This window comes from Malaclemys terrapin, chromosome 2 (assembly GCF_027887155.1).
Source record: "Malaclemys terrapin pileata isolate rMalTer1 chromosome 2, rMalTer1.hap1, whole genome shotgun sequence".
In the NCBI taxonomy this organism is placed as follows: Eukaryota; Metazoa; Chordata; order Testudines; family Emydidae; genus Malaclemys; species Malaclemys terrapin.
In genome coordinates this window covers 264,286,574-264,314,237 of record NC_071506.1, presented here as the reverse complement: position 1 = coordinate 264,314,237, position 27,664 = coordinate 264,286,574, and the positions used below count along the sequence as shown (strand labels likewise).

At 42.3% G+C, this 27,664-nt stretch overlaps 1 protein-coding gene across 1 annotated transcript in view; it reads right to left on the bottom strand.

The window, feature by feature from the left end:
- The window catches only part of LARP4B (La ribonucleoprotein 4B), a 103,003-nt gene that overhangs the window by 62,825 nt on the left and 12,514 nt on the right, over positions 1 to 27,664 (bottom strand). Inside the window, exon 2 of the mRNA XM_054021036.1 lies at positions 1,029 to 1,163. Coding sequence (XP_053877011.1) covers positions 1,029 to 1,109 — 81 coding nt within the window. The 5' untranslated portion in view covers positions 1,110 to 1,163. The remainder of the gene's footprint in view (positions 1 to 1,028; positions 1,164 to 27,664) is intronic.

The window sequence follows — 27,664 nt, the reverse complement described above, 5'->3', positions numbered from 1 at the left end:
GACAACCTGGAGAATACATGTGTTTAATTAGTGTAAGTGAGAAAAGCAGAGTTTAAAGTGGCCTAGTGAACTGTTTGTTATACAGAAGGGGAGGGGAAGACCAGCTGCTGCTGGAGCCTGGAGGAGCACTCTGGGACAGCTCAGTCGAGAGAGGTATTGATGGCTCCCTGCTCCTGCCCCAAGTGCAGCTCCCCCTCCCCCATCCTACCCCACTCACCCCCCACCCAGTCCCAAAGGCAATATTTTCCTTAAAGCATTATTTCATTTTAGTCTCAAATCATTTAAGTACCGTTTATGCAAGAAGTTAAATTTTCCATTAGTTAATAAAAAATTCAAACCCAATTGTCTAAGTTATTTGGAACATTTGCTACTATTACTAAATCTGTACACAAGTTGCATTTACCATGCATTTTGCCAAAAGCCACAAGAACCCCATAATGCAATTTATTAGATCCTGCACAGCAACATGTATTTTGTGCCGTCTGCCAGAGTGTTTTGACTATGCAAAATTCATTACATGGGATGCAAATTCCCATTTTACACAAGTTATCAACACTTAATCTAAAGCTATCCATGCCAAGATTTATTCCCGCAAAATCTCTACTCATGTGTAGGTTCTAGCACTCTCTATTGACTAACTTGAGGGTTAGCAGCTTTTTTTTTTTTTTTTAATAAAATTAAACACTTCTCCAATTGGCTTTCGCATACTAGTAAGTGCCTAACATGTTAACTAAAGACGCATACTACTTCAAGACAGAGAAATAACTTTGTACTATGAAGGTGAATTTCCAGGAGTTGTGGAAATGCAGCCACCTAGACAGCTACTTCTCAGGAGTTTTGGTGGCGGTGCCATGTACTGCCCATGTCCTGTATTAGAGTGTTCTGGGATACAATTTGTATTGAAGACTACCAAACAAAAGTGCGTATTTGTTCAATATACAAAACAAAGACTACACTAGATAGTTACCTCAAACTAAGTGAAATGTTTGGGTTTTTTTTTTTTTTTTTTTTTTTACTAGAATACTTACTAGGTGAGAACTGTCTTTAACTTCTTGTACTTGCTGCACCTGCGGTTCAGCCACAACTTTAGTGTCCTGATCAGAAGTCATGAGCTGTCTGCTTTTTGGCTCCTCAGAGAGAACTTTACTGGCCACCTTGGTAAGCTGCAAACAAGGAGATACAGGTGTTATAAAAGTGACTTAAAATAGTTCAAGAATTCATAAGCAATTTTGTTTTGTAGAACAATGGCAAAAGGAACAGCTACAACTGTTTCTACTATGGGTTTTCCAGTGGAAAACAGATATAAGCACAGTTTACATTGATCCACCTTGAGACGCGTTCAGGTTGGTTTCCAACAATGCAGCACCTCTTTTTGCCACCACTGCAGCTAATTATTCCCCCATTTGATTAAAAAGATTCCAAGTTTCAGTACAAATGGATTTTCAGGCTCCCAAGTGTTCTAACATCTCATCTTAATTTTTAAAAGATGTCACATCACAATTGCTTTTCTACGTTAGCAGGGCTTAGTAAGTCATTCTATTTGGTCATGCTTGAAAGTTACTTTATCCAACCAGATGGGCAGAACGCAGAATGGGGGGGGGGGGGTGAAAATCTGCAGGACATGTATGTCTTCAAATTTTACAGCTATTAAACTACCTCTATCTTAGTAAGCAGTTGGTGTTTCATAAAAAAGACGAAGTCATTGTATACATCACATCATTTTTAAAAAGAGGACTGGAATGTAAATGAGAATTTTTTGGGTGGAGGGGCAGAACCTCATCTGGAATATTCTGTACAATTCTGGTCTCCCATGTGTATGAAAGATGAATTCAAACTGGAACAAGTTCAGAGAAGGGCCACCTAGGATGGCCAGAAAACCTACCTCCTGGAGAGAAGGCTCAAAGAGCTTGGCTAGTTTAGCCTAACCAAGAAGGCTGAGGGGAGATCCGATTGCTCTCTATAAATACACCGAAGAGATAAATACCAGGGAGGGAGAGGAGTTATTTAAGTGAAGCACCAATGTTGGCACAAGAATAAATGGACATAAAATGGCCATCAACAAGTTTAGGCTTGAAATTAGACAAAGGTTTCTAACCATCAGAGGAGTGAAGCTCTGGACCAGCCTTCTAAGGGTATCAGTGGGTGCAAAAAACCTAATTGGCTTCAAGCCAGAGCTTGGTAAGTTTATGGATAGAATGGGATGATGAGACTGCCTACAATGGTATGTAGCCAATCTGCGACTGCTAGTAGCAAGTATTCTCAATGGCCAGAGATAGGACACTAGATGGGGAGGGCTCCCAGATACTACAGAGAATTCTTTCCCATGTGTCTGGCTAATGGGTCTTGTGCACGTGCTCAGGGTCTAACTGACTGCCGTATTTGGAGTTGGGAAGGAATTTCCCCCCAGGTCAGACTGGCACAGACTGGGGGTTTTCGCCTCTCTTTCACAGCATTGGGTACAGGTCACTTGCAGGTTTAAAGTAGTGTAAATGGTGGATTTTCTGTAACTTGGAGTATTTAAATCATGATTTGAGGACTTCAGAAACTCAGCCAGAGGTTATGGGTCTACTACAGGAGTGGATAGGTAGGGTTCTATGGCCTGCAATGTGCAGGAGGTCAGACTAGATGATCATGATGGTGCCTTCTGGCCTTAAAGTCCTTGAGTACAAATGGAGGTTTTTTAATTGTTAGTATTTTTTTTAATCCCACTGTTAGCCCTAGAGTACCACACACGCACACAAATTGTGCAGTATGTGGGAGATATCACCTTGAACATATCAGATTTACCCCTAAATCCAAGGGGTGAGATGTAGTGTTGTGCCTGTAAGAGGAAGCACAGACACGCATCCCAGGGAAATGAAGAGATTGGGGTCTGTACTAGGATAGCTTTAAGTCATCTTTGCACTCTCCAAACCCTGGGCTGCTCTGGAGGATGGAGCAGTCGCCAGCCTAACTCAGAGCCCCTGTGGCCTTTGTAAGTTACAGCCCTGTCCCAGGACTGCCTGGAATCCCCACAGCACTGCAGACCTGTCCAGGCACATGCACCACTGAACTAGGGCTTGGCAAGGGGGTCCAATGAGGCACCCTTACTGCCATTACCTCAGTACCTGCTGTGGGGAAGTTTTTCCCCCAGATAGGACTGGGGTTTTTAGGACACATTTAGGACACTTTAGCCCTTTCACTCAGCATAAAGGGACACAAGTATTCAAGAACTCAATCAAGAGGTTTTGCCAGTAGCTAGAGAAACTACAGTTAGAACTGAAAGTGAAACTTTAAAATATTACTAGAGTAATGTATTGCAAATACAGAAAGTAAATTTTGGAGCCCACAATGTGAGGTGTTCTACATGTGAAATATCCCAGATATTCGTATATAGCTATGGCAGATCCAAGTAAACAGGCTAGGGAGAATCATTTTTTAAAAATAATTTCAATAAATATCAATGTTTATTTTAAAGCTTTTCTCTAATTTATCATCTATTTACATTCACAATTTTGCAAAGTTATGGGGATCAGACAATGATAAATATTGAGATTCATAAAATTAAAGCATTGTCCCACGAAAGCTTATGCTCCAATACATCTGTTAGTCTTAAAGGTGCCACAGGACTCTCTGTTGCTCATTAAAACACAAGTTGTCAACATCACATGTCAAAATATACAAAGTAAATATCCTTACATTCTCAAGCAGCATTTTTCTTACTTTACCTACATGTACATTTTTATCAATGGAAATTTTTCTTCATCAGTTTGTGTACATATGGTGAAATTGATGTTTACCAATAAAAAAGACTAAATCCTTTCAAATCGACAAGTAACCAAAGAACTCAAAATTACAAGATCTAGGTTCAATTATCTGACTCATTAGCTCATTCAACAGATCTGTCATTTTACTGGCATTGTTCAATGAACCAAAATTTAAGTCCCCATCAAGACTAAGCATTTAGTTTAAAAGAACCCTGGTTTATTTTATCATACTAAGTATGCAAAAGTGGTGGTTTGACCAGACAGCATGAAAAATATTTTGGGCACATTCTTTTGGAAAACCAGCGTACTGCTTCTACCCATCCAGTTCTTGACAAGTAGCGCCTTTAAAATAAATAAATAAATACACGAGGAAGCAGAAGGATAGAGAAAATAAATTGTGGTGGTCAAGGACTTAAGAACCATAACAGTCAAATAAAGTGTTGGCACATGGAGGTGTCAGAAAACATTGTTATTTATATATTAAGATTTTATACAGTCTAAACAGTTTCACCACCAGTTACTTCAAAATGCAACTGTTTGAATACATTAGGTATTCCTAACTGCTCTCTCTCTACATTTCTCCCCCAGAATTCAAAGGTGGGAAGAATTTGTCGAAACACTAACAGAGTAAAGATATCTAGGTACCTGGGAAATATTCCTGAAAGTATTCTTTAAAAACATGCACCCACACTAATTAACTGAAGATTTTTATAAAAAAAAATAAGGTAGCATGTAGGCTACTAAAGTACATTCAGATAATATATATTTTGATTTCTCACAGAACATGACAGGAAACGAACAATGAATGGTTACTTATGCTATAGTTAATGGGCTTCTTTGAGATGCTGTAGTCAGGGTAGATCTCACTAAATGTGCATATGCCTCAGGCACAGTGCTTTGTTTGTTTGTTTTATTAGCAGAGTCCAGTGGGGCCACACATGCATCTTGTGGTTCCTTGTAATCCTGTACAAGGGTAGTAAGGACTGGAAGGCCACAACTGTCCCTCACTTCTTTTGCAATTCAAAGCTCGGGTAGCCGAGGACTTTGAAAATCGGGCATGGAGGGCAGGTCATGGGATCCACACTGGCTACATCATCTTGAGGACCCACAGTTAATGTAGGTAAGTAACTTCTCTCCAATTCAGTGTGGATCCCATTCTAGGTGACTGCAAAGCAGAATCTGCCTTGGACTGTGGGCATGAGGAGTCTTGGCTATATCAACCAGGTTGGAGTACCATTCTTCTGAACTTGGCATCTGCCCAGACATAACCAAGTGAATAATTAAGGCTAGGTATTTTTAGTAAGTCACGGACAGGTCACGGGAAGTAAACAAAAATGCATGGCCTGTGACCTGTCCTTGACTTTTACTATATTCCCCTGACTAAATCTCATGGGGGAGGGGGGTAGAAAGGTAGAAATATGCCAGCCAACTATTTCCAACAGTTATCACTCTGGGGCTTGCCCCGTTCCTGTGCTCCAGCCAGGGAGCAGGGTCAGGGGCTGTTCCGCATGCTGCGGCTCCCAGAAGCAGCAGCAGGACCCCCCTCCGGCTCCTATGTGGGGGCAGCTAGGGAGATCCATGCTCTGCCCCAGCCCAAGCGCCGCCCCCGGAGCTCCCATTGGCCAGGAACTGTGGCCAATGGGAGCTTCAGGGCAGCACCTGTGGACAGGGCAGTGCACAGAGCCACCTGGCCACACCTAGGCATAGGAGCGGGAGAGGGGATATGCTGCTGCTTCCAGGACTTCTTGTGGGCCAGGCGGATGGTGACCTGGAAGTACTGTAGACACCATGCAAGTTGAGAGCCATGAAGCAGTCATGAGCTTGAAGCAACGGAGGCAAGCATTGCCATCCTAAAATAGACACCATATATGTGTTAAGTCTCCTGTGGTCTAGGATAGGACAAAGGGGTCTGGATCAGCAGCTTTCAATCTGACAAGCACTAGTACAGACTAAGGTGCCAAAATAAAAGTAACTTTGATCTGAAGATTCCGAGAAGAATTTGGAGAAGTTTAGCTTGAGGTAAAATCTAGTGGGGTGGACCAGCTAGAAGGAACTTGGGGACAGTTGCAGATGCCCTACCCTTTAAGCACTCAAATGAGGGCACAAGGAGGCAGAGGGCACATGCTCATTCACAACAGACAGCTAGTTTTTTTAAAAAAATTATTGCACATGAGGTATGCAATACCTCCCCATTCTGCCTATGCATCTTCTTGTCTATTTTCCTTCCACCTTGGAGCTTTTTCACCCTTCCCTCTAATCTCTCTATTACCCCCCTTCGCCCACCTTGTTCTTTCTAGAACATGAAGGGTTAGCACTAGTACTTCATACATGTAAAGCCCTGTGGAGGAAAAACAAGTAGGATGACACGATTTTAACAACCATGAGTAAAGCGCCACTGCACTGAGGTTCCCTTTTGGCACTTCCTGACTACCTGTTATCAATCACACAGTAGTCAGCTAATTGATTATTCTAGGGTGACATTAGACAAGTTAGTAGTAAACTTCTTAGATGGCTAACAACGTCATGAACAATATAATGAAATGCAATGGCCATACAAGCAATTAAAAATAGCATAACTAATCAGTGTTCAACCTCCAACACTAAGGCCTGATCTACATGTAGATGTTAGATCGACCTAGCTATGTCGTTCAGGGATGCGAAATATTTTGCGTGCTGAGAGCCGTAGTTAGTGGACCTCACCCCTAGAGGAAACAACTAGGTTTCCAGAAAAATTCTTCTGTTGACCTAGCTACTGCCTCTCAAAAAGATGAATTAAATACACCAAAGGAAAAACCCCTTATCAATGCAGGAAGCATCTACACTATGATGTTACAGCAGCACAAATGCAGCACCACAGCTGTGCCACTGTAGTGGTTGTAGTTTAAATATGCCCTTAGTTGATGTGTCATGTTGGATCTTACGTAAAACTTTTGTCAAGAACTAACCGGTGACAATTTCATTTGGAATACAGACGCTCCCCGGGTTACACAAACCCAACTTACGGAAAAAGTTCCATAAGCTTTTTTTGTATCCGTAATTGTCAGAGATACATTCCCGACTTACGCAAGACATTCTGCAACGGAACGCTTGCGTTAAGTCTGGGAGCTTCTGCAGGGTTTCAGAGGACAGGTAGGAAAGCTTCTGTACTCAGCCATATAAATATTCTTGCCATTTCCATTATTTGTTGCATCAATACATACTACGAGTTATTCATACCAGCCACTCATTTGGGTAAGAATTTTACAATTAAGTAAACCATATTCGCATGTGCTGAATGCCACAGCCACTTGACACGATTTAAAATTATAAGGTCATTTCATGTTTCCTGAGAGCTCTGCTGAAACATCCCAAATTGTGTTACGACATCACAGATACTACTGAACTTGACTACAGAGCTAAGATACAGGGTCAAGTGGCTTTATTATTATAAAGCACCGTTTTGGAAAGTTACTTACTTTATAATGAACTTTTCAAAACCACACCATTATAATAAAGTCCCCACTTACCAGTACCTTGTAGTCCAACTCTGTATTCTGGTAGGGTTCCATATTAGCCATGTCACAGAATAATGCATTTGGATACACCTTAGTGGAACACAGGTACTTCAGGACAAGCTAAATGAAAATTATAAGCGAGTTAAGTGTCAAATGCCCCCTTAGTACTTTTGTGGAAGACTATAAAGTGAAATTTGCTACATTTGTAGATTTAAAGATTTCTTATTAATTATGCTACGTACTGGTATCAACAACCTTGCTAAGAATGACAATACTGTAGATAGGCAAGGTGGGGGAGATATCTTTATTGGACCAACTTCTGTTGGTGATAGAGAAGGTTTCGACTTTATACAGAGCTCTTCAGGTTTGTGTAAACTTCAAAGGTTGTCTGTCACCAACAAAAGTTGTTCCAATAAAAGATATTACCTCACCCACTCTGACTCTCTAATATCCTGGGACCAACATAGTAGCAACCACACTGCATACAATACTCTAGATGACAATTTGACCACTCAATGTGACCTATTGAAAGTAAGTTAATCACCTTATAGCAGGGGTCGGCAACCTACGGCACGTGTGCCAAAGGTGGCACGCGAGCCGATTTTTACTGGCACGCTTCTGCCAGCCGGGGTCCCGGTCCCGCTCAGCCTACTGCCTGCCTGGGTGAACGGAATCCTAGGCCGGCAGCGGGTTGAGTGGGGCCAACGGCCAGGACCCCGGCTGGCAGGAGCCGGCAACTGGAACTCCAGACAGTCAGCTGGGTCAGCCCGCCGCCGTTCTGAGATTCCATCCACCAGCCCCGCTCAGCCAGCGGCCGGTGTAGGGTTCTGGCTGCTGGCCCCTTGCAAGCCGGGGGTCCCGGCCCTGCTCAGCCCGCTGCCGGCCTGAATGGACGGAATCCCCGGGCAGCAGCAGGCTGAGCGGGGCCGGCAGCCAGGACCCCAGCTAACAGAGGCTGGCGGATGGAACCCCAGACCAGCAGCGGACTGAGCGACTCAGAACCCCAGACCAGTAGCGCGCTGACTGCTCTCTGCCCTGCTGGCCCGGGATCCTGGCCACTGGCTCCGCTCAGTCCGCTGCCGGCCTGGGTGAACGGAATCCTAGGCCGGCAGCGGACCAAGCGAAGCCAACAGCCAGGACCCCAACTGGCAGCACGGGTGGCAGACAGAACCCAGACCGGCAGCGGGATGAGCCGCTCAGCCCTCTGCGAGTCTGGGGTTCCATCCGCTGGCCCCTGCCAGCTGGGGTCCCAGCCGCCGGCCCCACTCAGCCCACTGCCAGTCTGGGGTTCTGTCGGGGGCCCCTGTAAATGTAAAATTTATTACTGGTACGTGAAACCTTAAATTACTGAAGACTTGGAACGCCATTTCTCAAAGGTTGCCGACCCCTGCCTTATAGTATCAATTTAATAGGTAAAATAGTTAATGCTCAATATAATAAATATATAAATTTCTATGCTCATGTAGCATTAACACATTTTAATTAAATATTTAAGATTCTCATAGCAATGTTGGAATATCCATTGTTAATTGTGCATCTTAAACTGATGAGTGATCATAACAATCGCATAAATACAGTGTGGCCAAGTTATTGCTACATACAAGTGTCCCTATGGGCTCTACTCAAGTCAATAGAAGCCCTGAAGGCACATCAGCATTTGGACCATTGCTCTTTAAATTTACAGGTTAATATTGTAATGTAATTTTTTGCATTTAAAACACAGATAGCCAGCCATAGCACAAGGGTGTCACAGAATTCAATTCCATAGACTGCAGGAATAAGATATAAAAAAAACCATGCCCTATCACAAACTATAAAGCTGGATGATTTTTCCACAACTCCACAGACATCCTACTCAGTAGCAAACACTTAGCTAATGCATCATGCAGTTTTGCACTCTAGTACTACAAGACAATGGAATCACAGAACTGTAGACCTGTAAGGGACCTTGATAGGTCATCTAGTCCAGTCCCCTGCACTCAGGCAGGACTAAGTATTATCTAGATCATCTCTGACCAGGGCTTGTCCACACTTAAAATACTGCAACAGCACAGCTGCACTGGAGGTGCGGTGCCTCTATAGTGCTTAGCAAAGATGCTATGTTGCCAGGAAAGCTTCTCCGGTTGGCATAGGCACTTCATCTCCCTGAGAAGCAGTAACTGTGTTGAGAGGGCAGCCCTTCCGTCAAAATAGCGCTGTTTACAATGGGGGTTAGGTCAGTATACTTGTGTCACTCCGCGGTGTGGATTTTTCACACCCCTGAGCAACTTAGTTATACTGAGTGCGTAACTACCCTTACAGTTAGGAAGTTTTTCCCTCATGTCAAACCTAAATCTCCCTTGCTGCAATTTAAGCCCATTACTTCTTGTCCCGTCCTCAGTGGTTAGGGAGAACAATTTATCACCTACCTCTTCTTAACCATTTACATACCCCCCTCAGTCTTCCCTTCTCCAGGCTAAACAAACCCAATTATTTTCAATTTTCCCTCGCAAGTCATGTTTTTTTATACCTTAAATAACTTTTGTTGCTCTCCTGTGGACTTACTACAATTTGTCCACATCTTTCCTGAAGTGTGTTGCCTAGAACTGGACACAGCACTGTACTTCAGTTGAGGCCTTATCAGTACTGAGTAGAGTAAGAGAATTACCTCTCATGTCTTACTTACAACACTCCTGCTAATGCGTCCCAAAGTGTTGTTCACCTTTTTTGCAACAGTATTACATTGCTGACTCTTATTGGGTTTGTGGTCCACTATAATGTCCAAATCCTTTTCTGCAGTACTCCTCCCTAGACAGTAATTTCCCATTTTGTTTTTGTGCAATTGATTATTCCTTCTTAAGTGCAGTACTTTGCATTTGTCCTTACTAAAATTCACCCTATTTATCTCAGGCCATTTCGAATTCTAATCCTGTCCTCCAAAGGGCTTGCAGCATCTCCCAGCTTGGTGTTGTTCAAAGCTTTGTAAGTGTATTCTCTATGTTATTACCCAAATCACTTAACACGATATTGAACAGAAACGGACACAGGACCAATACCTGTGGGACCCGACTTGATATGCTCTTCCACTTTGACTGTGAACCACTGATAACAAGATGTGCACCCACCTTACAGTGGGTACATCTAAGCTATATTTCCCTAGTTTGTTTGAGAAGGTCATAGGAGACAGTACCAAAAGCTTTACTGAAGTCAGGATATATCACATCTACTGCTTCCCCACATCCACAAGGCTTGTTACCCTATCAAAGAAGGATTTTAGGTTGGTTTGATATGATTTGTGCTTGATAAATCCATGCCAACTGTCACATCACATTATTATCCTCTAGGTGGTTATAAACTGGTTGCTTGATTTGCTCCATTATCTTTTCAGGTACTCAAGTTAAGTTGACTGGTCTGCAAGTCCCTGGGTTGAGCTTATTCCCCTTTTAGTAAATGGCTACTGTATTTGCCCTTTGCAAGTCCTCTGGAATCTCTCCCATCCTCAAGTTCTCAAAGATAATTGCTAATGGCTCAGATCTTCTCAGCCAGTTGCTTAAGTATTCTAGGATGTATGTAGTCAGGCCCTGCTGACTGGAAGGGGTCTACTAAGGACTGGTCTACTCTAGAAAGTTAGATCAACCCAGCTACATCTCTAGTGTAGAAAATCTAAACTTCTTGAGTGATACAGATAAGCTGCCCTAAGTCCCCATGTAGACAGTGCTAGGTCAATGGAAAAATTCTTCTACTGACCTAGCTTCCACCTCTCTGGGAGGTGGATTAGCTACACCAATGAGAAAGCCTCTCCCGTTGGTGTAGGTAGTGTCCGCACTGAAGTGCAACAGCAGCACCGTTGCAGCATTTCAAGTGTAGACAAGCCCTATGTAATTCTTAGCTTGTTCCTTCACTATTTCAGTCTCAGAGCCTACCCTATTTATGCTGTTTTTCACTGTGTTAGTTATCTGATCACTCATAACCTTTTCAATGAAAACCAAAACATCCCCAACCATTCAACACTTTGGCCATTGCTGTATCTTCCAATATTGGCTATCCCTCCTCATTTGATTAATGGGCCTACCTTGTCCTCAGTCTTCCTCTTGCTTCTAATGTATGTGTAAAATGTTTTTTTTACTCTTGATGTCCCTAACTAGTTTAATCTTGTTTTGTGCCTTAATTTTAATAATTGAAGGTCAAATTAGAAAAGGTTATAAATCTTGTAAGTACTTACGTAGTTATCTAACTTTCTTCAGATTTATCAAGGGCTTATTTTAGCAAAAACTAGACATTAGTTAAATGCTAAAATTAAATAGTGACATTAATTTTGTATCTTCAAAATAAGCCCGCTCTTTTCATGTTAATCTCCACTATCCTAACCCAAGAACAGCTAAATGGATTTTGCTTAAGTTTAAACAATTCACCTTTGGGATGAACCAAAGCAGGCATTTCACCTGAAAAAGAGAACCCAAGTACAAAGTGAAAACATGGGTGGTAATAAAACTTGAGTTTCAACCATCTATAGTTTTTACTACTCAAGAACTGCAAGTCAACATAACACGTGCAAAAGGTCAGCTACATTATTAGCAGTCTTTGCAGGAAGGCAAGGACTGAATAATGCTGAATGAACTACTTACAGATTTCAGAATATGACCCTTAACACTGAACTACCATTAACTTGAAAACTTGAACCTACTTTTTCCCCTCTAATCTTTGCTGTAAACTTTACTTGTATGTAGTCAGTTTTACTATCTGGAGTAAACATGAGCATGGATGTGTAAGAGTTTAACATGTGCACAATCAGGTCAGATAGATTTGTTATTTAAAAAACATGCAAACCGCAAAACAATGCTCCAAGGCTGAAATCTTGCATGCCAGTTTTCAGACCAGAGTAATCAGCCCTTAAAAAAAAATTTATAATGCAAATGCTGACAACTAACTTTAGCACTGCAAACAGCAACACCATAAAACAAAAAAGCTCACTAGAATAAAAGATCTTTTCATTGCTCTTCCAGCAAAGGTAAACAAATATATATTTGAATTTAGCTCTTTGCATAAATCCCTTTCTTCACAAACTAGTCTGAAACCAGGTTAAGGGAAATTTTTCAAAAGAAGCCTTCAACATAGAAGCACACTTCCATTAGTTACCTTAATATAAGAATGCTCTAGCTGAGACCTTTCAAGAGGTGCATGTGTTAATTTTTTTTTTTTTTTACCACCAGAAAACTGTCCCCAGATTTCCTCCTACCTTCCCACCTGCAAGTCAGAAAGCCCTTACTACATTCCCACTACAGTATGTATCACAGACACTATATTCACTCACATGCCTTTGCTTCTGCACTAGACCACTGCATTAGCAGCTAGGTCAGTGGTCCCCAAACTGTGGGGTGCACATCCTGGGTGGGCATGGAAGATCATTCAGGGGGGTGGGGCAGGGAGTGCCACCCAGCCTCACTCTGCCCCCAGCTGCAGCTCTGCTCCCGGGCCAGCCCCCACAATGGGGAGGGGGTGCCACCCAGCCCTGGCTGCAGATCTGCTCCCAGCCCCAAATCCACTTGTCACCCCAGACCTACCCAGGAGCTGCAGACCGACTCCTGGACCGAGGGGTGGGGAGGTGGCACGAGAAGCACAGCATGAAAAGTTTGGGGACCATGGCTGCAGGAGCTTCTCCATCTCCTGTGAAAGCACACTGTACTGCACTCTAGGAAGTTAGTCGTAGTGCAGTGTCTACAGCAGTGTTTCCCAACCAGTGTGCTGTGGCACACTAATGTGCTATCAGAACCAAACAAGTGTGCCATGGAATTTTTTGAAAAACTACATGCGAGAACCAAAAAGCCTTCTTGTATTTTAATTAGTATGGGAGCTGGATCACATTCTGTGCTTTTGCTCTCTGGGACAAGACCCCTTTCATTATTATGCATGAGTCAACCTCACTTTGGGGAACGGAGTGTAAGATAGCAAATCTGAGTCCTGTGGAGTGGAGGCACGGGAGGGGGAAGCTGCCTTCTGATCAGCAATCTGCCTCACTGCCCTGCCTCCTCCAGGGGAAGAGCAACCAATCATACTCAATCTTTCTCCCCTCCCCTTCTGTGATCAACAGGTCCTGTCCTCTGCCCCCCACCCCCTTCCTGCAGCCACCAGCCGTGGGGAAGAGGTCCTGAACGCCAACCTGGAAGGGGAGCAGAGAACCTGCTGCAGCCCCCCAGGGCTGGGAAAGGGGAAGAACCCTAGGAGAAGCAGAGGAGTTGAACTGGGTGCTGGTTGTGAGGTGGAGGAATTAGGGAGGCACAACCCGTCTGGGTGGAGATAGAACTGATGGGGGCCAGAGAGCAGAATTGACTTGGAGATTGTGGGGCAGAATTCATTGCTAGGCAGGGGGTGGGCAGATGTAGGGGTGAGAACACCTGCAGCAGGGGCCAAAATCCTCATTCCCAATACATTTGAGAACATAGGCAGCACTAAACACACCAAAGATAGGCTGGGCAGTTAACCAATCGTTAAACTGGGGAGAAAAAAAAAAAAAGCATCTTTGTAAATAAATAACCACGTTTTGGGGGCCAATACTGATTTCTTGGGATCTCTTCAGGTTGGCAATACTCTGAGTGGGACTTAAGTATACTACATTTAAAAACAGCAGAGAGTTACACACGCTTGGGAAGACTATTTTGGGAATAAGAAGAAATGATTACTCATCTCAAAATATTATTTTCAAGTGCGCGTCATTCTCTCCACTGAGCATGCTTTTGTCCAGAATTGTTATCTAGCTTTAATGTTAGTTTCCACTGCTAACAACCGGCAGTAGCTATGTCGGCAGGACAGCGTCTCCCGTCAACATAGAGCTGTCCACTCCAGTGCTTTTGTTGGTCAGGGTTCCCCCCCCCCCCATACCGCTAACTGACAAAAGTGCTAGTGTAGACATAGCCTTAATTACTCCACCTCCACAAGAGACTTGGAACTTAATTCAATGTTGTTAGGTCAACATAGAGGCAGCGTAGCATTGCTTATGTTGACCTAACTGGCCTCCAGAAGATGTCCCACAATGCTCCACTGTGACTGCTCTGGTAAACATGTTCAACTCTGCTGCACAGTAGCCAGGTACACAGAAAAAAAGCCCATCCTGGTTAAAGGACCAGGAACTTTTGAATTTCCATTTCCTGTTTTTTCGGTGGGGAGCACAATTGCACAGCTTATCATGGCAGCTCCAATCTCCAAAACTGGAGTACACAGGAGGTGATGGATCTTATTGGTCTATGAGAAGAAGAGGCTGTTCAGCCACAGAAATGTAGACATCCAAGAGCAGATTGTGCAGGGCATGAGGGCCAAGGGCTACACACCAGTGCCGGGTGAGGGGGGGGGGGGGAAGAGAGAAAAAGAAGAAGGAAAAAAAATAACCAAGGAACTGCGGCAGGTGTACCAGAAGGAAAGGGAGGTGAACAGTTGCTCTGCCACTTCTACAAGTAGCCGCATGCGATTCTCAGCAGCGACCCCATCATGACCCCCAAGAGCAGCTTGGATATCTCTGAGGAGTCAGTCCCAGGCCAGCATGGGCAACACTGAGGTGGTAGTCTTGGACAAGAAAGAGGAGAAAAATAATGGGAGACAGGTGAGCAGGGTACCCATTCTTTCCAAGAGCCAGGAGCTGTTCATAACCCCCAGAGCAGTCCAGCCAGTCACAGAACAGCATTGTGGTAAAGTGTGATGCTGGGGAAAGAACCTCTGGTGAGTATGCAATTTCAAGTTATATTCTGGGGTGACATGTTCTTATATTATATTTTTTATTCAAGTTAACAAGGTGCAGTACAGTGCCTATCTGCTTCCCAGTGGCCGCACCAGCTAGACAGATAGAAAAGACTCTTCATATACACAGGGATGGCCCAGGAATCCACTATAGACATCTCCAGGAAACTTTTGTGGAAATACTCTGAAATCTGTTGTAGAAGGTTTCTGGGGAGGGCTGCCTTATTTCTTCCACCACAGGAGGACACCAGTGAGCAACAAAAGATTTGCCGACGTAAGTGCTAGTGCAGACAGTGTTAGGCTGAAGAATTTTAGAAAATTTCAGTCAAAACTTTTCAACGAAGCAAAGCAAAACAATGCATTTTTTCTACTGTACTAGTGATTGAGACCTTTACCTTGAAAGCATCTAGAGTCACCATGCTTTGGAGCAAGAGCTTAATCTTGCAAAGGCCCCACCAGGGATGTGTTCTTTGCCATCCCTGTGAAAGTCTGCCAAAATACAAGTTTCGGGGGGGGGGGGGGGGGGGGCGGCAAATAGTTTGCAAGTGCTGAGTGGAGACAAGTTTCAGCAGCTAAATTTCTCCCAAACATTCTGTGCACAATGGGCATAATCCAGGCTGGGTCTAAACAGAACTTTCCCTGCAGCTCTGGGGTGCCAGAGCTACGCCCATACGGGGGAAAACAGGCAAAATTGGGGGGGGAGGGAGGGATAACTCAGTGGTTTGAGCATTGGCCTGCTAAAACCAGAGCTGTGAGTTCAATCCTTGAGAGGGCCATTTAGGGACCTGGGGCAAAAAAATAGTTGGGGATTAGTCCTTCTTTGAGCAGGGGGTTGGACTAGATGACCTCTTGAGGTCCCTTCCAAACCTGATAGACTATGATCTCCTATGCTTTTGATGACTACCTCCATCATTCACTCCTCTCTCCCAGGCAACATGAAGCAGGATGCTGCTTGACAACAGCATAGGGACAAGAGCAGGACCTGGGTGGGAGGCAAGATAGAAGCTAGGAGTGCTGGAAAATGAGGTTGGCTGGACAAGGAGATTAGGATGAGAAGCCAAAAGAGTGGAGACTGGGACTGGCTAGGTGAGAATGGGACTGGGACAAAGAGCTAGGGGTGGGGGAAAAGAGAGAACTGGGACAGCTACAGGTTGTAAGGCAAAGGGCAAAAGGAGTCATGCTTAAGGAAAAGTGGACACACACTTCTGCCCATAGAGTACACATCCCCCGAGAACCTGGAATGGAACCCAAGATCTCCAAGTTTCACTAGTCTTCTACTGTCAGCAAATAACTGTGAAACCCACCAGCAAAATTTGTGTCACATCCTCTTTAGAGCTGGTTCAGAGGATGACAACCATTCATTAAGGTGCATGAAGTAGGTAGATGCTATAATTGTGCACTACAGAAGAGCCCATGAGAAAAATAATTCTATCTTAAGAGCAGAATTTGAAGAGCGTGCAATAGATAAGGCACGGGGGATACATCCAGAATAAGGAGAAACAAAAAATATTGAACAGCAACTTAAGTAAGCACTGGCCATCCTGTGCATTGATGAAGACGAGGCTCATGGAAAAAAATAGTCTGACCATGTAATTCAAGAATACATCATAATGCACATACACAAAGGGGACAGATTAAGGTTACAAAGGCAACCTCAATTCTAACTTTGGAGCAACCTTAATGTTATTTCAACAGATTTTTTTTTTTAAATACACACACACACACACTAAAGTTTTTAATACAGTATTTTGTTATTTTTAAAAATAAATGAATGACCGCAGGTTAAAGTTTCTGGTTTCAGGTTAAACTGACTTGCACACTTCACCTAACAGATGAAAGCTTAGTTACTGATGGAATCAATAGTAGTGACTTGTGCATTTCCCATACTAGCCAGAGATTAATTTAAAGGGATGCCATCAGCTCAAGTTTACTCATTTATTTGTTTTTTGTTTTTAAGTGGTTCAGGTACTAGACCTCCTCCTGAGCCCATGTTATTTTGTGGTTTTACAATTACTTTTTTCCCCATCTGATTTAAAGGGTTTCTTTTCTATATCGCGGTAAAAAAGAGCCATGCAAAGTAAAACCAACTATATAGGCAAAGACAGGGATGCTATATGCAAGTCTTAAATGCACAAAATAAATGGAAGATAGATTCTTTTTCATCCATAAGTCTTTGCATGTTACTTGCTGATAAAGTTGAGTAGGATTTAAACAACTACTAAACTTAAACATTTTAAAATCAGCAGGTCCAGCTAATGTGGATCCAAGAGTTTCAAAAGAATTGTCTGAAGAGCTCGTTGGATCATTAATATTGGTTTTCACTAAGTCTTGGAACAGTGGGGCAGTTCCAGAAGATTAGGAGAAAACTAATGGTGTGTCAATATTTAAAAAGGGTAAATGGGATGACCTTAGTAATCATATGCCTGTCAGTCTGACATTGACTCTGGAGCAGCTGACACGGGACTCTGTTAATAAACAATTAAAGGAGGGAGTGTTTAACTTGGTACCTCACAATATTTTTATTTTAAAAAATTGAATATAAAATTAACACGGCATGCTTTAAACAGACAGGTCTCAAAATGTAATTGTGACTAGGAAATCATCAATGACCAGCAGTGTTTCTAGTGAGGACCCAGAGGCAACCGCTCATGGCCCTTTTGCTATTTAACATTTTTATCAGCAACCTGGAAGAAAACATAAGATCATCACTGATCAAGTTTGCAGATGACACACAAATTAGGGGAATGGTCAATAATGAGGACAGGTCACTGATATAGAGCAAACTGATTTGCTTGGTAAAGCTGGGTGCAAATAAACAATACTGTTTTAATGTAAATGTATACATCTAGGAAGAAAGAATGTCAGCCATACTTACAAGATTGGGGACTCTACCCTAGGAAGCAGTGACTGAGAAAGATCTGTGGGTCTGGTGGATAACCAACTGACCATGACCTCCCAAATCAACACTGTACCCAAAAGGGCTAATGCGATCCTTGGATGCCTATACAGGGGAATCTCGAATATGAGTAGAGAGGTTATTTTACCTCTGGTTTTGGCACTGATGCGACCACTGCTGGAATACCGTGTCCAGTTCAGGTGTGTACAATTCAAGAAGGATGTTGATAAACTGGAGAGAGTTCAGAGAAGAACCACGAGAATGATTAAGTATCAGAGGGGTAGCTGTGTTAGTCTGGATCTGTAAAAAGCAACAGAGTCCTGTGGCACCTTTAAGACTAACAGATGTATAGGAGCATAAACTTTCGTGGGTCAGACGAAGTGAGTATTCACCCACAAAAGCTTATGCTCCTATACATCTGTTAGTCTTAAAGGTGCCACAGGACTCCATTGAGAATAATTAAGCGATTAGAAAATATGCCTTATTTTGACTGAGCTCCTTGAGTATTTAGCTGAACAAAGAAGGTTAAGGGAGGGGAGTTGATTACAGTCTTAAGCATCTACATGGGGAACAAACATTTAATAAAGGGCTCTTCAATCTAGCAGAGAAAGGTATAACATGATCCAACATCTGGAAGTTGAAGCAAGACAAATTCAGATGAAGGTGTTAATTACCCTCGCTGTTAATTTTTTTAACCAATGGAACAGCTTACCAAGGGTTATGGTGGATTCACCATCACTGGCCATTTTTAAATCAAGATTGGATGTTTTTCTAAAGATATTCTCTAGGAATTATTCTATGGCCTGTGTTATACAGGAGGTCAGACTAGATGATCACTATGGTCCCTCTGGCCTTGGAATCTAGGAATTAAGGAGACAGTGTGCCTTTAATGTTCTTTTTAAAATGGGTTCTGCATTTAGGCTGATTTACACCCTGGAACTCACCAGACTCAGGATTCAGCACACAAATAATTTTAGACTGATTTTTTTTAGTTTTAGATCTTTCAGAACTGCTAGCCAGTTCCAGATTCACTGTGGACTGCATCATTTCCAGGAAGAACAAAAAAACATTACTAATACATTAAGATGCCCAGCTCATAGGACCACAGATTTTGCATATGGAAGTTTTAGTTTTTATAATAAATTAAATACCAGAGGGCACTATGATCAAAGTGGTTACAGGTTGCTTGAGTTCTGAAGCAGTCCACAGAAAATCCACAAACATTGTCTCCTAAAACCTACCATCCAACTACTGAAACCCCCAAGATGCCCTTTAGCTCAGCATTTTCCTCTCCAAAATCTGAAAGCACACCACGCCCCTTCCCCGCCACCCACCCCTGAGGAGATCTACCTTCTCACCTTCTACAAACTGTTGCCTGAGCCTGATGGAACGTAAGTGGATGGCGATCCTGCAAGCGGTGGCCACAGATACTGTTGAAATTGCATCTACCCAACAGACCACCATGACTGAGATTCATAGTGCATTACAAGCTCTATTCAGATGGATGAGTGAAGCAGAACAATTTCTGAAGTGGATGATGTTTTCAAACCAACCAACTACACGTTATGAAGAACTGGAATGATATCAAGATTATTAAAACCAAGCTATCTGATCAAGACATCCATCCATGGCAATGTAATATCCAGATTGGGGGAATACAAAAAGGTAAACTTTCTGAATTTGTTCCCAAACTGCTAACATGCCTTAAGATTTTTGTTTTGATATGCCTCAGGCACACCAGTTCCTTGCCCCCAAACCAGTTCCAGAAGGTCAGCCTAGAGCACTGGCTGAAGTTCCTGAAATTTATCACTAAGGAGCTCATATTGCAGAAATCCAGAGGGGGGAAGAGGAGCTGTTAAGAACATAACAGTCATACCAAGTTAGATCAATCGTCCATCTAGCCCAGGATCTTCTGACAGTGGCCAGAAGGGAGGGAATGAACAGAACAGGGCAATTTCAAGTGTTTCCTCCCACATCATGCAGGCCCAGCTTCAGGCAGTCAGAGGTTTAGGGACTACATCTTGGCTAGTAGCCACTGATGGACCCATCCTTCATGAACTTATCTAATTCTTTTTGGAACTCAGTTATACTTTTGGCCCTCAAGTTCCACAGGTTGACTGTGCACTGTGTAAATAAGTAGTCCATAAGGAAGCACCATCTAATAAAGCAAATATCACTGCTTTATTAGATGGTGCTTCTTTATAGACTAATGTATCAAGACTCTGTTGGTAAAAGGTGATTACTATAGTTGTAATGTTTGGGCCCCGGGGGCTCGGAGGATCTCCAAGTTTCACCTCATGCAGCAACCCCTCACCCCCGACATGTCAAGTGTGTATTTTGGATGTTTAAACAGATTTTTTTGATTGTATGGTACTAATTACTACTATTTCTCTCTCCACTCTCTTTTCCATTTTGTTTTTTTAAACTTATTTAATTCTTTCTCCCCCCTTCCCTTTATCCTCCCATGCTGGAAATTTCCTTCCCACTCCTGCTGAATATATACTGGGAAGCAACACTCTACCCCTGGATTATATAACTTTTGCTATTTAGCTATGCAAGAACCATACACTGCTCAAGAAAATTTGCAATTTCTCATTTATTCACAAACTGACTTTATACTTTAACTGGTACATTTTAACAGTGAAGGCACCCATAATTAAAAATGTTTCCTGGAATATAAAGGGTTTTAATAACCCTATTACAAAATGCACTCATTGCTAACGCTGACATTGCTATGCTCCAGAAGAATTTGACAGAACTTGAAGATAGTAATCTGAACAGAGATTGGATAGGCCTCATTTTTTAGTTGCTTTAATTTTAAAGTGAGAGACATTGCTATATTAATACATAAAAAGTTCAATGAGCACAAGGGCTGACAATAAGGGCAGATGCACTGTCCTGAAGGCTGAAATTGGCAATTCTGTAATTATCTTTGCCAATCTCTATGGGCCAAACAGAGATTATCCCAAATTTTTTGATACTTTTTGATGAATATAAATTACATGGGTCAGATCCAATTATTAGTTAGAGACTTTAATGAAACTCTAGACCTAGTCTGTTAAATTTCTCCATCTCTATATACCACCAATACCTGTCAGGTCCTTCATATATAACATGGCTGATTCTGGCTTACAAGACATGTGGCAATTATAGTCTTTGTCCTTAGGATTGCCCAGTTGTGTTTTGGTTTTTTTTTGTTTGTTTGTTTCCGCAGCAGCTCATTCAACACATTCAAGATTGGACTATTTCTTACTTATTGTAGTACTGTTATGTTGTTATAGTTGACCATACCCCCTATGCATGTCTTTTAGGCCTACAGGGTATGTACACTCCAACTAAGATGTGGAGATTGAATACCTCTGAAATTTGATATATCATTTGGCAACTCCAGTGAGAGCAAGAACTTTTTTTTCCCCTTCCTTTAAACAAATGTTGCCATTACTTCACCAGCTGCCACATTTTGGGAAGCCATTAAAGCCTTCATCAGAGACTGTATCAACTATTATGCGACCTTTATAAAAAGGAGTGGAAATAACACAGAATTGATACCCTTAGTAAAGGAAATTAAGACCTTGGATGAAAACTATGCTTCTGCCCTCTGCCTAAAGAAACTCAGAACCCTCATCAAAAAGGTATGAAATCAACAAACTTCTGCCCCAAAAGGCTGAATTTACATTATTTTGTTTGAAGCAAAATTACTGGGAATCTGGTGAGAGAGCTGGCAAGCTATTGGCACACAGGCTAACAGAAATGAGATTACTGTCCTGAATAGCAACAAATTATATACAACAGTCAGATATTAAACAATTAAAACAGTTTTATTTAAAGCTATGTTTAGCTGAAGAGGGTATTGGTAAAGATGACTTAGTAACTATTTTAGTGGATTGCCTATGCTACTCATCTCTAACTCTCAGAAGGAACCTCTAGACACCCCACTAGAAATCACAGAACTGACCAAGGCTATAAAAGAAATAAAAGGTGGGAAAGACTACTGGCACACACTGGTCCCCTATTGAATTTTACCAAAAGTTCTCTTAAACTTCAACTCCTAGATTAACAAATATGGTCAAGGAGGCCAGGAATGAGCAAACTTTCCTACCACTCTAGAGAAGCTGTAATTTCAGTTATTTCTAGACCTGGAAAAGACCTTGGACTATGCAGTCATTATAGGTCAATTTCTTTAATCAACTGTGATACTAAGATTTTAAGCAAAAGTTTGTTATGCAGTTGGACAAAGTTCTCATGTAATACACAAATCAGGTAGGCTTCCTTTGTAAGGGACATGGCTCAGATAATGTGTGTCAATTGATATTATTGCCGCTTTGAGAGATTCTAAAGAATCCTTAGCTGTCATTTCTTTAGAAGACGATAAGGCCTTGGACTGCATAACCTGGGACTAATTTTTCATGTAATATCAAAATTTTGATTTGATAACCAATTCATTGCTTGGATGGAGCTTTTCTGCTCTAGCCTGACTTACAGGGTAATACTGATTGTATTATTTCTGCCTTATTCCCATTACGGAGAGGTCTGAGGCATGGCTGCCCCCTTTCTCCTATTCTGTTTGTTTAGCTTTACAATGTTTAGCCATTTCCATCTGGGCAAATCAACATGCCCATCCTGATACAATGGGTCAAAGAGAGAACAAGTTGATGCGCTACGGTGGGTGATGCTCCTGTATTTGTCTCTAAGCCTGATACTGCTATTCCCAATCTTCTAACCACTATTAATACGTTTGGACACCATTCCGGACACAAAATTAATTGGGGGTAAATGAGAAATCTGAGGCATTAACATAGATGCCCAAAGGGTTTTCATCAAATCTGGACTTTCAATGGTAATCCTCTTGCATTAAATAATTTAGGAATATTGATTCCCAGTAATATTCAAGACATCTCTAAGTTAAATATAGAACCAAGTGTTGCCCACTTTAGGGAGATTGAGTTCATAAACGCTCAGTTTGTAGGGCAAAATTAATATACTGAAAATCAATGTCCTTCCCAGAATTTTGAATGTCCTGAGCAGTCTCCCTATTTCTATTCCTCAAACTTATTTTAAGGAAGTTTCTTCAGGGGTGCAGGTAAGAAATCTAGACTGAATAAATTATAGCTCCCCCTATCTCAAAGGATTTTGTTTTCCAACCTGGCAAATTCTCTCCTTTTGTTAAGCCAGGCATCTTTATCGCCATTAGATAGGACCTCACAGATAGCATACGAATAATTTATTCAATCTCCCCTGCTTCAGGCATTGTAGGACTGAATTATAAATTTGGCAGCTCCAGAGCTCACACAATAGCAGCTGCAAGGCAAGGTTGGTCAAACTTGGCTACAAAGTTCTGCTTCCATCCATTCTTCTTTGCAGAGGCAGTCCTATGGACCAATCCTAGCCTTAAAGTCGACTGCAAAACCTTGATACAGAAGGATTGGAGAGAGAGAGGAATTATGATTGTGTTGCAGATAACTGACAACGATTAAGACTGTGCGTCTGTCACGGAAGTCAGATTCCTTGACTTTCCACGACTTCTGCAGCAGCCTGTGCAGCTGGCTCCACGGTTGCCTGACCAGCTCAGGCAGCCCCTGGGCCAGCAGCAGTTTGGTGTGGGAGGGGGTTCATGGCTGGGGTGGCACTTACCTCGGGGGGCCTCCCTGGAAGCAGCTGGCATGTCCCTGCAGCTCCTAGGCAGAGCAGCCAGGGGGCTCTGCGAGCTGCCCCTGCCTGCAGGCACCACCCCTGCAGCTCCCAGCCAATGGGAGCTGCAGAGACGGCACTCATGGTGGGGGCAGCGTGTGGAGCCCACGACCTCCCCCTCCAGGAGCTGCGGGAACATGCCAGCTGCTGCACACAGCCAGATAGGGTGCCTGCCAGCCCCACCACACACCCCTGCACCAGTGGCATCCCCAGAGTGCCACCCCTCCCCCAGAGCACCCGTGGCTCCCTAGCCCAAGTTTAGTTAGGGGATATATAGTACAAGTCATGGACAAGTCACAGGCCATGAGTTTTTGTTTACTGCCAGTGACCTGCCCAGGACTTTTACTAAAAGTACCTGTGACTAAAATGTAGCCTTAACAATGATCAATTTAAGCCACTTGTAGATCTTCAGCAACAATCAGGCTTGCCCTGCCCTGGAGCATGGAAATATCTCCAGCTAAAGCATTTAATGACAGATGTTTTTGGCTTGTATGCACCAGGAGTTCCATACTTTTGGAGAAAACTTCTTGGATTTATTCAGCCAGCTGTATCCTTTTATGATTTTCTGGCCTGAAAAAATCTCTGCTAAATATTGACAATTTGAGATTTGATTGGAATAGATATTTGGATACAGAACTATCTCCAACCAATGGAATATAATTGTATCTAATATTGAAATACTATAGACCTGAGAGGAAAGCTTATTCAGCATAAATGGCTTTTTTGAACATACTGGTTCCCCACCCACATAGGCGAATAGTAATGGGCCTCATAAATGAGGACCTCTGTTAGAAATGCAACTCCTTTTACATTAGTACATATGTTTTGGGAGTGCCCCTGTATCAAGAATGTCTGTCCTATGACCCACCTCATACCAAATTTGATATTAGATGCTAAATTTCATTCTTGGATACATTCCTGATACCTGGAGGCTACCCATTAACAAGGCATCTTGGTTCCAATTGCACAGCTTTGGTCACTAAAAAGATTAATCCTGCAAAAATGGAGAAGTCTGTCCCCACCAAATACTGATGCCTGGCTCAGTGCCATGGCTGACTGCACAGCTAATGAACTGGCACTCCACAGAAAGGAAATGCCAGAAAAATTCAAAGCAATTTGGGCTGACTCTTTAGAGGTCTATGATCAAAGCAGACCCTCAAGATAGATATGTTGCTTCCTCTCCCTTTATCCCAACCTCCTTTATTTACTATGAATATTATGAAGAATCTGGTATTTTGGTAGATTTGTAGTACTTGGAAAAATTAATAAAAAAGTGCATCTTGTCCTGCTCCTTTAAGCTCAGAGATGCAGCAAGTTGAGTGTGCCTGACTTCCCAAATGGATACATTCTAAAGTGCCAACAGCAAACACAGGCCGAGCTGGAGTCTTTACAAGACCAAGAAGAAGATATACTAGTAAGTTAATTATGTTGTGAAACCCATTCTCACCTGCAGCCGTATTCAGCATGTCTGTAGTTAGATCAATTTTAGGTTTTCTGTTGCATGCCACATTTAACAAAAAAATGCAGGAGAAAGGTGTTAGTGCATTGAATTATGTTAATTTCAATTATATTGCACACCTGTGTACCCCATCTTTCTCTGGGGGCAACACACTCAGAATTTCCAACTCCAAGATCCAAGAAATACTGCCACACTTGGGTCCTTTGGGTGAGGAGACCCAGAAGTTTATGCCAGAGAAAGAACTGCCTGGATGAGACCATATACATACTTGTTTAAGGTGTCTGGTAACAGCACTCTGTGCCTGGAAGTCAATAAGGAAAACCTACACCTGCAATAAGCAGTTTTAGATTTGCTTCTCATGCTATTTCAGCTAAATCTATTTTCAAGCTTGACAAAGCATGGAAGACTATGTACATAATGATACACACAAAAACTGCTAAACAATTAAGTTTACTATACATAATATACCTGACACAAAACCGCAAGACAAAGGCAATGCAAGTTTAAGCCAATTTAACAGCACACACCCTTTAACTCCTGCCAGCCACGGGTACACACCTTACTACTACCAGACTTCACTCTGCCAGTGAGTATTGTGGTCTATGGTTTGTATTAACCTGTCCCTTTCCTGCTTTTTTGCAGAAGAGAACAGATTTAAAAATTATTAAAGCTAATGTTAAAATTATATAATACACGGGTTGAGAAAAAGAGTCTGTACATCTGGGTATAGTGCTTAGATTATCTACAAATATATTTGTTTTAAAAAGTCATATGATAGAGTACATAATCAGCAATAACCTAAAATTAGGTGAATAAATTTAAGAATACAGTTTAGATATTAGAATCTGAAATACTACATTAAGGGCGTGTCTGTCAGTGTCCCCTATATGCCCCTCACACCCAGAGTCCCTCCACAACAGGGAATATCCTTTCACCTCAGGGCTGACTTTTTATTAATTATTAATTATTATTATTATTATTAAATAGTCCTCTAAATGAGGACAGAGGGTTGCTCAAGTTTCACATCTAGACTTCTCACACCCTAGGCAAATGTCTTAATTTTAGGTCAACCACCAGCTAAAGCTAGACCAGGAATTCCCTCTCTCACGAAGAAGAGTTCACAGCCTCTGCTATCTCAGACAAAATGGGAGAGCATCCAAAATAGAGTAGTCACTACAACACTATGCTGTCACTTTCGTCTGAACACAATTTGTGACTATATATTCACCCATACTGTCTCCCTCCCTAATTTTACTGCTGCCCCTACGAATAGTATTTCACCAATGAGAACAGCAGTGAGTTAATTGAGGCAATTCCTGTCAGCTAGGCAACTGTGCAGGAGTTGCAGGCACATAAGTGTTATCTTCTGTTATTAGGGGGCACAATGAAGAACTCAAACGAAATTAACATTTGTGAGGGTGGAGGGAAAAAAAAAAAAAAAAAAGATGGGAGGAAGAGATACGGGTTTGTTTCTTCCTTCCTCCAGCCCAAGGGAGCATCCTCAGCAGCAGCAGAGTACTGTAAGTAGAGTTCTGTGAATGTTGCTTTGGGTGCTAGAGCTTCCATTTCACTCTGCTACCGCTCTGCTGTTTTCTGAAGGGCTATGTACAGCAGGGCAGATGCTGAGTCCCACTGTCAGACAACAAAGTCGTGTTAGGGGGGTGCATTTATTGTAAGATGCAGAATTCCCACAACAGTCTCAAGTGAACTCCTGCATTGAAACCAAGGAAGTGACCTGGTTGGTCAGTGATCACTTACATCTTGAATCAGAAACAGAATAGTTGTCTGAATAAAAGGCAACATAGTCTAGGAACAACCCACAGGGATAGGAGCAGGGGTCGGCAACAATCCGTACATGGATACAAGTGTCTGTGGTAAAAATTTTGAAGTCTGATAATTTTTCAAGTAACAAATGATTGAATGACATAACCCCTCCCTCCCCCCCAATATCCATTATTAAGTACGGTAATTTTGTCAAGTGTCCGTCATGCAACATGGTGGGGTCAACCTCTGGTTGGGGAGTCTGGTGCTTTAGAGTTCTAATCCCAGGTCTGTTTAAGTTATCAGTTAATCTCTGCCTCAGTTTTCATTCTGTACAACAGGCATACTACTTGCCATTCCTACCTCACAGGCTAAGGGGGTGTTTGTACAGCATTTGAAGAAGCAGAGCTCTAAATATTATATCACATACTTCAGTACCTGTTGACAACAAGTTTGGAGATGGGTGGAAAATAGGTGTCACTTGCTGAAGACGAAGCCATAGTTTATTAATGCCTACACATTCAGTGGTCAAGGACTAAAAAACCAGAACCGGGTGAGAGGAATCAATTGACTTTTCTGCATTTATTAAAATGATCTAGATAAGTATTAACTTTTTTGCTCGGTTTTATTATTGTTTCACCTACTCCGAAGAAGAAAACCGTAAACACTTTGATTAGAGCCCTGAAAGGCTGTCTAGTTTCACTGTAGTTGTCTACACGTTTCAAAATCCTCTGTCAAAATGCAATTTTGTAAATTTCAAATCTAAAACAAAGCTTCTCCACCATCTTTAGATAGAAAGAACAGGCTGGGAGATTATAGTCTCCAGCATTCGAAGCCTACAACCATCAAATGGCTATGCTAGCTCTTCCTACAGCAACAAACAAGTCCTGCTTTTAAGCAGAGCTAAAGAAAGCAC